General features: G+C 40.3%; 1 protein-coding gene across 1 annotated transcript in view; it reads left to right on the forward strand.

Annotated features, from left to right (window-relative positions):
* Vps13b (vacuolar protein sorting 13 homolog B) overlaps positions 1–13754 on the forward strand; it is a 585584-nt gene that overhangs the window by 490631 nt on the left and 81199 nt on the right. Inside the window, exons 39-41 of the mRNA XM_028767027.1 lie at positions 1196–1392; positions 7360–7541; positions 8562–8911. Of these exons, the coding sequence (XP_028622860.1) occupies positions 1196–1392; positions 7360–7541; positions 8562–8911 (729 nt within the window). The remainder of the gene's footprint in view (positions 1–1195; positions 1393–7359; positions 7542–8561; positions 8912–13754) is intronic.

Here is a 13754-nt window from a genome sequence, read left to right on the forward strand (position 1 = left end):
TTTGTTCTGTGAAATAGTTGCTGTTGGGATCTGTGCTTTTAGCCCTATGAAAGCTGGTAAGTGTTTCATGAGTGCTGTGGAAAGCCTAAGACTCCTAGATCAGAAATAAAAGAGAGTTACAGACAGCCCAGCGACCAAGGTGAACTTCACATTTGCATTGGGTTACCCTTGCCTTCTACCAAAGGCCTTGCAGGAAGCCCCTGGGGGCGGAGGGAGGGATGCTGTACTGAGTAGACCTTGGGCACAGCTGTGGCCTGTGGAGCCTCTAAAGCACATGTGTGTTCTTCCATCTGCTTCCCACTTGGTTTGTAAGAGCTCTCTCTATCTGAACCAGTCGTCTCTGCTCTGTCATTAAGTCTTGCCTATCTTAGCATGCATGCTTTTTTATATTTGATTTTTATCGATGAGGTTTTTTTCTAACTCCTAAGTTTTGTTGTATGCATAGCAATACTTTGTTCTTCCAAAATCAAAATTACCAGCTTTCTTTGATGCTCTCACTTTGTAGCTTCTCTGGTTTATCCTAAATTTACTTTTGTGTGAACAGTGGTGATCTCTTTGGGGTTTCCATGTTTCCACTGCTTGTCTGGTAGTGTGCTCTCAGTTCCAAGAGGAGCTTTAATCAGTGCTTGCCTCTCACTGCTCCTTTAGTGTACCAGGATGTTAAGGGCAGCCTGTCTTTTAGGTACTGTGGTAGAGAAGAAGTAAAGAGCTTCTTCTCCAGTATCTTTCCTCTATAGAGAAGACTGTGAGTGTTTTGACTGTTGAGTCTTTTTTTTTTTAATGATTCTTCTAGAATAATCAGGATTAATTTAGCTGGAAAGGAGCCTCTAAAGCATTGTCTTCATACCCGTCTTCCTGTCAAGTCATACTTGATTACGTTATAACTTCCTTGATGGTTTTATTTACATTTCAACAAGTACACGGTATAGTTTAACTTTTAAGAATTTATTAACTTTATTTATTTTATGTGTATGGGTATTTTGCCTGCATGTGTAACTGTGCATCATGTACATGGGTGGTGCCCTCAAAGGTCAGAAGACGGTGTCATATGTCCTGGAGTCCTACAGACAGTTATGAGCTGCGGCCATCTTGATGCTGGAGGCTGAACCTGTTTCCCCTGCAAGAGCTCTGACCATCTCCTCAGCCCCATAGTTACTGACTTATAACTTTTAATTGTTTCTTGGTTTTCCTGTAGGTCCCTTGCAGTCTGGAATATTGGGATGAACTCCAGAAGGTTTTTGTTGCGTTTCAAGAATTCAGTCTGTCTGAAAGCAAAGTTTGTGAATTGCAGTTGCCAGATATCAATTTTGTACATGACCAGAAGAAACTGGTGTCCTCAGATCTGTGGAGAATCATCCTAAACAACAATCAAAATACAACAGATGACCAAAGGTAACAGAGAACCAGATGAGAGGGACAGACACTGATTCAGCAGGCATCTCTGTTCTCCAGTGCCTCTGTCTTCACTAGGCTAAGTGTGGATCTCTATGACTACTGTGGGCCTGAATTGTAGACACAAGGAGGTAAAGCTCAATGCTGCTGTCTCACTCACAAGTATGGCAAAAGAGCCTGTTCCCTAATTGTCAAGTAAAAATAATGAATGAAATCAAACAAACAAAAAATCTATTATCCAGAACCCAAAAACACAGCAGAAATAGCTCAGTATCTTGATGTACAACTTAATATTATGAAGATAAACCTAGAGCAGGGAAATGAAGGTGACATAAATGTAACTGTCTACATCTAAAATCAAAGTTTTCAAATACATTCATCCTTAAAGATTTTTTTTTTTTAGCTTTAAGAGACAAACCTGCAGACACTAGGAAAACATGGCCAACCAAGTTCAAAGAGCCAACGTTGCCCCATGAGGTCATATTGGTAACAGTGAGTTTCAGAAACTGGAGGCTTCAGATATTCTGAATCATGTCTCCAGAACTTCTTAGTCTACATTATAATCCTGTAGTATGCCCATTTCTGGTATGCGCCTGCTTGGTGTATTCATAAACTTACAGAAAAGAAAAATAACTTCAGCAAGTAGTCAGCATGTCTCCTGGTTTGCTTCCTTTGTGTGTGTGCTTGTGTGAGAGTTTAAGAACGTAGGCCTCCATCAGGGCCCTTTCCTGTGTGTGCCGGGAGCCCGCATGTGCTGTGAGGCCCTGCTGTTCTGTGAGGCCCTGCTTTCACTGTCTCATCTTCCAGTCCTCCTCATGGTCAGCCTTAGTGCCTGCTGCCATAGCTCCTGGTCTTCCCCCTTCCTTTTCTCACTGGATAACATTCAAACACTAATGGGAAGGAAGACATACACCACTCCAGTGCTTTTGCAAATCAAGCACTGTTTTGTTTTGTTTATGTAACTTGAGTTCTGTCCATATGTAATAATCATAACACAGTATGTTGTACTGATGTCTATTTTATGTTGTAAATAGTGGCAAATAGTTTTTCTTCTGAGACTATAATTGTGTTTGTTGGAGCTGTTACACAGAAGTAACTCTGGCTAGCATTTTGGTGTGTAGCTTCACAATGTCTTTCGTTGGCCACTTTGTGTGTTTTATAATAGTAATGTTTTTAACTTTATATATTCTATTTCTATGTCATCTAGGCCCTGTAAAAATAATTACCTTCCAATATATTACCTAGTAGCATATTGTCAGTGAGATTTATGTAGGAAGTGGGGTCTTGATTTTACTACTAGTCAAAGAGCACCAACCTTCCAGGGAACTAGCAGATATGGAGGAAAATCATTTTCTCAAAGGAGAGGTTACCTCATCAAAAACTAGGAGATTTCAGAGAATAAGCTAGAGACAGTTAAGCTAATTTTTTTAAAACTGTTTTATTAAGAGTATTTAGTTAGAAATGATTTCCTGATTTGAATCATGGAAGAATGTATTTTCACCATTGAAAGAAGTTCTCTAGACAAGGTCAGTTCCTCTGACTCTGAAGCAGTCCTAAAAATTTCTGTTGTGACTTTGGCACTGTTGCAGTGCGAAGCCCTTGGAGGATAGAAATGCGTGCAGCCATCACAGGAAGGCACTTTTCCACTGATCAGTTGACAGTGCAGTCACAGACCTTTTCATATTACTAGTACTTTGCAATCAATCTTATTTTAAATTGTTTGGGATAAATACTTTTTCAAGTAGAAACTGACATTAATGAAATTTAATTATAATCGGTTTAGAATTTAACATAAGAAATCACTATTACTATTGAACTAACACTGGAAAAAGCAAATCTGGTCTCAAAATGAAGGAGCATGCTGCAAAGGAAACAGCAATTGAGGAGGTGTTCTGCTCTGAGCTTTGGAACTACAAATGGCTGTTTAAGAGAACATGCTGAGAACAGACAGTCGCAGTTGTGTGACTGATGTTCCAGGGTCTTGATGTTGTGGCTGCTCTTGTGTTGCAAGAGAGCTGCTCTAGAAGAGGGGTTATAAGCCTGCTGCCCACTGAGCAGGGAAAAAAGTGGTTCCATTGATATAAAGTAAGACTCAGAAGAATATTATTTGAGAAGCTACCTGGAAAAGTGTGGCAAGATTGAGATCTAGATGCTAGAGAGGACCAGCAGAATGAGGATAAAAAGAGAGAGTTTGCTTTTATAACTTTTGATAATCAGGCTGCAGTTGATAAAAATTGTCGTTTAGAAATACCACACTGAAAAAAAAAAAAAAAAAGAGCCAGGCGGTGGTGGCGCATGCCTTAAATCCCAGCACTTGGGAAGCAGAGGCAGGCACATTTCTGAGTTCGTGGCCAGCCTGATCTACAGAGTGAGTTCCAGGACAGCCAGGGCTACACAGAGAAACCCTGTCTTGAAAAAACCGAAAAGAAAAAAAAAAAGCAGTACCACACTATTAATGAGCATAATTGGGAAGTGAAAACAAGAGATGTAATCTGCTGGAACAAAAATAGATCATGAGGGTAGATCTGGACGTTTTATGGGTCCTGGAGGAAACTGTAATAGAACAGGAGGCTGTGCTGAGAGCCGTGGTGGCGGTGGAGGTGGTGGTGGAGGTGGTGATGGTGGGTGTCACCAGAGTGGCACAAGAGAGCTGGCCTGGGTGGCATGGGCTTAGAGAACCAGCAGTGAGAGCAGGTGAGTGACTGTGCCCCTTGCTGGCTGCAGCATTGGATAGGCCAGTCCTGAACGGGCAAGAGAACTCACCCAAGTGGTGTGGGTGCAGGACAGCTGGTAGGCTGGACCAGCTCAGCTATCTCTCAGGCCCAGATCCAAGGCTTTGAATTGGCCCACCCCAAAATCTACCCCATCCATGAAATACTGGAGTATATGAAGGTGTTGGTTCTATAGATCCAAAACTACAGGATTCTCTGACACAGGGCAACAACAGGATATCCAAGAGGAGTCCTAGTGAGGTTCCAGAATTGACAGAGTAGCAGAAGTGGGATTCTGGAACGTGACCAATGAGTCATTGCGATGAACATCAACAGGCGAAGAAGTGTGAACAAAAGGGTATACTGTGGGGCACACTGTGACACACTACAGCTTCCAGAACAAGTTTTTTTTTCTCTGCTGGTGGGAGGTTGCAGGGGTACAGGGCACTTCGTGGGGGGATGAATGGGATTGGGGTGCATGATGTGAAATTCACAAAGAACCAAGAAGAGATGGTGGCAGCTATGGTGGTGGTCCAGTTATAGTAGTGGGTAGGGACACTGGGTGATGGATTTGGAGGGTATGGTGGTAACTATAGTGGTGGCTGTGATTATGGAACTAGAAGAGCATCTGGTAGTAAAGAGGGTGACACCAGAGGTGACATAGAGGTGGTGGTGGTGGGTATAATGGATTTGGAAGTGATGGTGGCCACTGTGGTCGTGGTTATAAACTGTAGGGAGCTATGATAGTGGACCAGGATATGAAAAGCAAGTGGTGGAGGGAGTGGTAAGGGAGGGCGTGGTGGTTATAGTGAAGGAGGTCATTTTGGTGGAGCTGACTATGGTGGTGGTGGAAACTATAATGGTTTTCAAAGTTACAGTCGACAACAGCAATCCAATTAGGGTGACTTTGTCAGGACAGTGTTGGTTGAGGACACTCAAGCAGTCCCTGTGCTATAGTAGTGGCTGTGGCAGCAGAAGATGTTAGCTCCTGCCACACATGCAGCAGAGGACTGCCTTGTCTGGCCTCAGTGGGAGAGGATGCCGCTGATCCTGCAGAGACTTGATGCCCCAGGGTGTGGGGGTTGGGGGGAGGGGGTGGTCACTCTCTCAGAGGCAAAGGGGATGGGGAGGAAGAGGGGAACCCTGTAAGGTGAGGTAGGGAGGGGGCAGCATTTTGGATGTAATACTTTTTAAAGAGCAACAGAAAAGGCCTACAGTTCTTAGCAGAAGAACTCGAGGAGTTGTCAGAAAGGCTGCAGGTTATTTTGAGGAATTATCTACCACAAAAGGAATGATGATCCATAGCCAAAAAAATGATTGCAGCTCAAGCAGAAAACTCTTCTCATTCCGGCTTCCTTAGCACAGTTTACAAAATGTACAGCTATTGATTAATACAATGTAGTATCAATTAACCAGATATCCCCGAGGTTTCTCATGTGCTACAGCTGTGGGGTTTTCTCTGTTCATTACATCGGGTGTGCTGCTCAGTGATTATAGTAGTGGGACTGAGAATCAAAAATTCAGTGTTTGCATAATTTAGTTTTCCTACATTTTTGTGTAAACACTTGAACAAAATGAAGTTTTGAAGGTGTTTCCTTGTGAGTTAGCAAGTAAAGATCATTGTTAATTTCTGTTCTCTATAAATTTTCCTAGAATTGGCTAAAGAAACACCTACTGACTTGCAGTTTAATGGGCTAATCACCATTAAACTGAATAGATGAATAGGTGAATAGATGTTTGTATTTGTATGGTCATAGTGTGTGTTTTAGATAATTAAGGTTGGGTAAAACATTAGCATATTTGTCAATTTAATAGCATTAAGAGTAACTTAAATGAAAAAAATTAAAAATTCCTGTTTGATTTTTTTCATTTTCTTTCAAAATATAATCATGACTTTAGCATGTAAGCTTTATTGAGTACTAGCTGTGTTAAGAACACCACTGTTCCAGATTTACATGGTCACATTGAAATTGCTGCCGATAGTTTGGGGGCTAACCCATATCTGCTACTCTCTGCTTATATTCTAGAAAGCGACTTGTAGATGTTGTCCATCTCCCACTTTAGCATTCTCAACTTAGGGTACAGAACAGCTGAGTGTCATGTCTGAGCAAACTATAGGTACCTGATTTTGTTCCGTTCTTCAAGTTGTACAACCCAGAAGCCCATAAACTTCAAGTCACTTTCTTCGCTTTATTTTTTTGTTTTCCCCCCTCGTCTTTTAGAGCAAAAGAATAAAAGAAGTCACTTGTTGAACCTCTAGCTGGCTGGCACTCTTCTTGTTTATACCCTATACATTTTGCTGGGTGAAACCAAGGATAAATGAGGTGTCATTGTCCACAATAATGCAGAAGTGTACCATAGTTGTTCAATGCAAGCATCTCACTTCCCAAGATAACCAATTTAAACAGTCTCACATTCCCTAAGAATTCATTATGTCATATATTTCAACCCAAAAAGGTGGTGTGAGTTACAGATTGTTTGGAAGGCCCTGAGTTCTCTCCTGTGTCCACTCCCACAGCATATCAATTGTCCTTCTCCAGGAGATGATTCTATTGTGTGGTGTTTATAAATAGCAGTGTGTCACCAATTGGGTTGTGCATTTTTGAAAGCCAATGGTTTACTTCTTCTGAAACTGGATACCCTCAACTCTTCATGTTAGCCAGATGACCGTAGAATGTAATTTTGAGAGGATAGGCAAATGAAAAGAGAATTCATGTAGTGTGATTGGTTGTCCAAAGGACTACATTCTTTATACATGGTTATAATTTTATGCTACTTAATACATTCAGTGGGTCTTCAATAAAGAGCCTAGATGACCTCAGAGAATATAAGTATGGACAAGATAGAGACTTAAACAACCATGAGAGATTTGTCACGACACAGAAAGGGTTAGCATTTCCAACAGCCAAGCAAGGCATGCTCAGAATTGTGTTCCCCCTACAATAGGACACCAAACTGTCCATAAGATTTGGGAAGAGAGTATAGGCAAAACCTGGATTTGATCTAAGTCAACATGAGTGGAGGCTGAAGAGTAATTTGAAAGTTTTCTGCAAATAATTCAAATTTTTTTGTAGAATAGTCAACATAAACTGAATTTAAAAGTCACGAGCTCTTGTGTTGTAGTAGTGCATGAGAGTTGATGACGCACATATTGATTGTAGGGTTTCAGTACTGGCTTTAAAGGCTTTTTATAAAGACATTGTGCTTCTGTGATATTGGAAAATGGAGGTTGCTGAGTGTCTTTTGTTTTCCACAGCTCTGCAAGTGAATCCGGTTCTCAAAGCACTTGCGAGCCACTTGTAACCCCAACAGCCCTGGCTGCTTGCACCAGAGTCGACTCATGTTTCACCCCATGGTTTGTCCCATCCCTGTGCATATCCTTCCAGTTCGCTCACCTGGAATTCCATCTTAGCCATCACCTGGACCAGCTAGGCACAGGTATGCATCGCTTCAGCATCAAGAGAACACTTAGCACCATTTGTCGTGGTCCTGGGTGTTCCCCACATGGTACCTCACAGTTCCCAGCATGGGCACTGGACACCCAGAGTTACTCTAAAGCTGTTGGAGTATAGCAGGTGTGGCCCTGCTCCTCAGTGAGTGGTATTGTAGTGACATGCTTTGTTAGACATATTTTCCTAAGAGAATTTTTAAGGAACTGTTTTGTTTTTTGTTTTGTTTTGTTTTGTTTTGGCTGCAGGTTTTACTATTATACCAATTAAGATGTTTTTAAAAGAAATGCATATTTTAGTCTGTATCCTACATTAGTGGAAAATAGATCCCAAAAGAACTTGGTATTTATCACCTGAGTTCAAGGTACCTACTCTATAAAAGATGATCACATTCTCATTAAATTACAAGACTCATATTTTTACACATCTGAAAGGAATATAAATAAATTCCCCATGTAGCAAAAGTAGGCTCCTATAAGTTCCCAGTATTATTTGAGTAATTATTTCTCAAGCATTGTATTTAGTATTATGTTTTCTAGTTAATTCAGTTTGATTTAGGTTTTAGGTTTTCAATGTATATGTAATGGAGAAGGGGAAGAGATTAAACCTGTGATAGCTGCTGTTGAGCGTCTTGCTTTTTCAGCAAGAATAGAGTGTAACTGCTTTTTCTAGAGTCGTGTTTGTGTTGTTTTAGAGTTTCGTTGGTAGATACAGAGATGTAGATGGCTGTCTCCTCTTATTTGTTATTGTGATCAAACATTTTATCTATGGAACTGAAAATACCCTTTGAGCACTATACATTTAAGAAACCTGATTGAACAAAACGATGTATTTTCAGATGTCAAGTGGTACTTCAAAGATTTTAACATTTTCAAAGCGATTGTTTAAATCTATTAATATTAATCTTAAACTGAATTTAAGAACAAAATGAATCATTTATATGTCACTGCATTTGTTTCCGTGAAGGATTGGCACATCTTAATTGCTATTTTTCTTATTTTCTTAAAAGCTTCACCACAGCACCTACAGCCATTCATTTCTGATAAAAATGTGCCATCTGAACTGGAATACATGATCATTTCCTTCAGAGAACCAAACCTGTATCTTCGGCAGTGGAACAGTGGTCCTGTCTGCCAGGAGATCCAGTTCTCATCTCAGGTGGATTGCAAACTTCTGGAATGCAGAAATGTCACGATGCAAAGTGTGGTGAAGCCCTTTGGCATTTGTGGACAGATGGCACTTTCCAGTGATGGGGTGCAGAAGCTTCTGGACTGCTCTGTGATCGTGGACTCTGTGCTTGTCAACATTGGGCAGCATGTAGTTCATTCCCTCAGCACTGCGATACAAGCATGGCAACAGGTATGCACATGCCAGAAGCATTCATAGTTTGGCCACATGTGATCTTTTTCCTGCACATTCCATGTTACCATTTAATTATAAGTTAAACCCAAACCCAAATGTGAGGGGTGACTTTGTTTAGAAAAGGTGATGGAGGTATTCTCTTTACAAGACTCTGGAGATCGCTGGTTGACACTCGTCAGAGTCATGGCATCTACTTAGACAAAGTGACGTAGAGTTCTCTTTACAGACTCTGGAGGTCGTGGGTTGACACGTGTGTCAGGGTCGTGCCATCTACTTAGGGCCTGTTCACCATATCTGGGTGGAGAGTAACTTATTCCCAAGAATTTTTTTTTTTGAAGCGCTATGGTTCTGTTTCGCTAAAGCTTCAACTCTGGTATGTACCAGACAGTCTGAATGTCCACTGTAGAAATAACGGACTTAAATTAAGGCTTCCAGATTTCCAAACAAAAACCTGAATGAGCCATAGGCTGGAACCTGGAAACAGAACATTCTTGGTTTTCCTTTGCAGACATCCTGCCTTTTTGATTACTAGAAAGCATTGAGGACTGGATTCTTATATTCATAGGGAATTGTAATAACTTTAATAATTGTTTCTTGTATCTTATATAAGAAATTTCTCACATAGAAAACAGATGGAATATAAACCAGTGGTGAATGACTTACTTAAAATGGGAAAACAGCCTGTGTCTGCACAATGGAAACAGTCCTGCAGAATATTTGGATGATAACAGAACAAATCCCTTCTTCTTTTGTGCACTCACATTTCATTCATTCATTCATTGTTGCACTCACATTTAGTCACCATTTATGCTAAGACATGTGTCACATTTTGTGTGTGCTCCGTGCAGTTGTGGAGATGGCTTGAGTCCTTCTGTGCTGAGCTCTCTGCGTGGCAGGCACTAGAAGGTGTGGGAGGGCATCCGCTCCTGTAAAGAAGCTTCCTGGGGACAAGGAAGAGAGCTTAGGGGGAATTTTTATCAGAATATCTTGAGGATCTTTATGGAAACAATTTTATGAAATAAATAGTTCTAAATTTTTCAAGTTCTCTAACCTAAAATGTTTATGAGGATTAGATTTTATAGAAATAAAATTTAATGTTTGCTTTATATGCATGAAGACCTATACAAGACTAAGGAATTAATTGCTTAACATGGTACTGCAATAGCAAAGGGAAAGAAGATAACACATCTGGTTTGTATTTGAAGTCTTTTTTAAGGGCATTCCATGGTTTCCGTGTTGCAAAGGACATGCGTAAAATAAGAGCTCGTGTGATCGGAATCTTTGCAGCTGGTTCAAATAGCAATGTGAAAAAACTTCCATAGCTCCAATTTCTAGGGTTTTTTTTTTTCATATCTGGACAATGCATTTAATAAAAAACAAACGTAGAAAATAGAGGAGAATTCTTGATAGAACATTTAAATCTGGGACATTTTGTGTCTTAGTATCAGAGCTTTATAAGCAAACTCATATGTACTAACTACTGCAAAATGGCCTTCAAAATACCAGTTTGTTACAGAGAAAAAATATTCTCCTAGACACAGCCATACGCATAAATAAAATATGGTACATAAATATTTAAATGTTCTAAACCACATCAGACTGAGAATAACTGACTGGCTAGCACAGTGCCTTGAAGGGATATTCCATTAAGTAGAGCCATGTGTCACTCAGCAGATTGCTGACAGGTACATTCTATGAATAGTTGGTTCTGATTTATATAGGGATTTGGCAATGTTAACATGAGCCACAAGAGGATATGCTTCTGTAATTGTTGCTATAATTTTCTTGTTTCCTCCCATGTCAAGGGTACTTGCCACCAAGTTTTAATGTGGTAGGCATCCGACCCTGTGTATGCTAAAGTAAATATGAAAGTACACTACTTTGAAATCAGAGGACATTTGCTGTTGAAACAGCCTGATAAAGGCTTCCTGTGCACATTTTTTCTGTCCTGAATGTAGTTTATTGTCTTTAGAAGGAAGTTTATTCTGAACATGAATTTTATTGATGTTTAATAATGCTGACATATAGTATAGTTATTGACAATTAAAATGAATTTAATGAGTAGAATGAAACATTTGAGTTTTCCATCTACTTCTTAGAATAAAACATTTGAGTTCTCCATCTACTTTTTAAAATCATATTATCAGGTATGAAACAGTTTGGTCCTTTACTGTTGGGTCATAAGTTCAAACTTGCATCACCTTTCATTAGTTCTTGATTTCTATGGTTATAGAACTCACTCTCTCTCTCTCTCTCTCTCTCTCTCTCTCTCTCTCTCCCTCCCTCCCTCCCTCCCTTCCTTCCCCAGACATGCATGTATTTGTATGTGTGTGTGTATGTGTGAAATGATGGTGATTCCTTTCATGAAACTAAATTATGAACTCAAAATACCACTTTCTTTTTGATTTCTGTGTCAATTTTCCTGGTTTGCACAAAATAACATTTAAAAGGAGGTTGCACTCACATCTCTTATTTATCAGATGTACAGACAGCCAAGTAGTTGCTTCTTCAGTATGACATGAGCTTAAATATGAATAAGCCATCTTTTAACTACAAATTCTTGCAGGCGTTCTGGGACTCAGTATAGATGATGTCATATAAATGAATATAAGCTTTTTAATATAATATAACAGAATCTAAAACATTCCAAGAAATGTTGAAGCTTATTATAGTTATAATAAATTCCATAGATGAAGGAACATTTGAAAAACAGTTCCCTGAAGACCTCAAGTTTTCTTTAGAAAACTATAAACAACCCCCTTGTGTTCCTTAACTTACATTTTTTCCTAAAGCCCTCATCATTTATTAAACCCTCATCAGTTTTTAGGGATGAGGAGAGAAATAGATTTTTTTTCAACCTCTAGCTGGTAACTTAACCTCTGTGTTAAGATTGATCCCAATTCATTATGAAAAGTGAATGTTATCCTCAGGATGTGTAACTGAGTGGGAGCTGGAGTCATACCCTCTCCTTCAGGGCTTTACTCTCTCAGGGAAAAGAGAGAGAAATGTTTACAAGGAGAGTAGTTTATTTTGATTATATTTTGATTACATAATACCAAGTGGAAAAATCTCATCAAAACTAATTACACACTATGATTCTAGATGATTAAAGATTTTAGATAAATACACTAAGTAGGATTGGATAAAGCAGGCACATAGTAACAGCCAGGAGATCCAGAAGAAGAAGAAAAAAGATTGTCTGAAAAACTTCATTCCAACTGTGGCTGGCAGTTACATCTGAGCATAAAATTAGATATTTAAGTTCACTTTTAAAATATTTTTTAGTTTTTACAAAGTCAACATGCTTTACCAATGTTGTTGTTAGAGCTAGGTTAGGATGTGTTTCACTGCTCAAGTGTTTCTGTGTGCTCCTAGCCCTGAGTTCATTTCCCAGCATAGTTAGAAAACAAAGAGTTGGTTTTGTTGTTTGTTTCCTAAGTATTTATTGAGTACTCAAACATCAGGAGTTACTATGAGTATTACAGGTAAAGTTGTAAAAGATGTAGGTCCTGTTCCTTCTCCTGGTAATGGAACAAATAAGCAGGTACTCTGAAGCTGATGAATAGTGTCATGTCAGCATCAAAGGGAACCTAGTCAGGCCTGGGAGGATTTCAGAGAGCTACCTTGAAGAACTGACTTTGTATAGAAGAACCAAGAGTCCAAAAACAAGCAGACCAATCCAACAAGGGATAAGAGGGATAGAGGTCCAGGCATAGGAACTGACTGATTGGAGCAGGAAACAGCTTGATGCTTGACTGAATGAATAATAATGAGGCTAGAGTAGTGTGGGAGTACCTTGGGAAGAAGGGTGGGGGTGGTACAGAGCTAGAGTACTGTAGAAACGGAGGCTTGAAATGCAGCTAGTGCTCTAGGCACAGTCCAGGTAAAGCTGATGTCCGAAACCAAACAGCAGGCATGTTTAAGCTCATGAGTAACAGTTAGAACTCGTGTAAGAGAGCACTAATGGTCATAAGTACTTGGGTCTTAGCCCAGTTATCTTTGTGGATTAGTGTGCCTGTCAAGTAAAGTTCTGCACCATGAGAATTGAGAGGTTAAGCAAGAATAGATAGATGATTGGAGAGGAGGGGAGGGGAGGGCAGGGGAGGGCAGGGGAGGGGAGAGGAGAAGAGAGGAGGAGGAGGAGGAGGGGGGGGGAGGGGGAGGAGGGGGAGGAGGAGGAAGTAGAGGAGGTAGCATTCCTCAAGGGTATCTGGTAGAATGTGTTTTTGGGGTCTCCTCATGGCCTGAAACCATAGAACACCCACCTGGTGTTCTGCATGGCTGAGATTGGATTCTGTTTCCACCAATTTTTTGCTGATGGAGTTCTAGGTTTGGTCTCTGACCTGGCTGAGGACCCCTGAGTACTACTGTGAACTCCTCAGGCTTCATGCTTCCTAATCCCCTGCATTATCTTGCTTCTGAATTAGGTCACTGTTTACTTCCCCTCTCCTCAATAAAAGGGAAAACTCTAGTGAGGCATTCCGTAGACCCTGAGCCTGCAAGCAGAGGTCCACTGGAGAGAGGCATCTGCTCCGTTACCTCCGTTACACGAGATGGATGAGCTACTTGGAGTTTAGATCCGCAAGTTGATCCCTTTCTTAACTATGCTTTTAAGTTTCCCTGAAACCATATTGACTGGTTTCAGGCCACAACCTGGGTGATAGAGAAGATGTAGCCAGTGTTTTGATGTCACACTAGTAGGGAGCCTTTAGGCTGAGAAAGGTATCAGCATAGAAACCTAGTGCTAATTAGATGATCCTTAGCTGCTTAATGGGCATATTGCTACTGACCCATTTGCTGAATGAAACAGATACTGGAAACTTTTTCAACTTAACATCAT

Source organism: Grammomys surdaster, unplaced genomic scaffold, assembly GCF_004785775.1.
Source record: "Grammomys surdaster isolate TR1022 unplaced genomic scaffold, NIH_TR_1.0 63, whole genome shotgun sequence".
NCBI lineage: Eukaryota > Metazoa > Chordata > Mammalia > Rodentia > Muridae > Grammomys > Grammomys surdaster.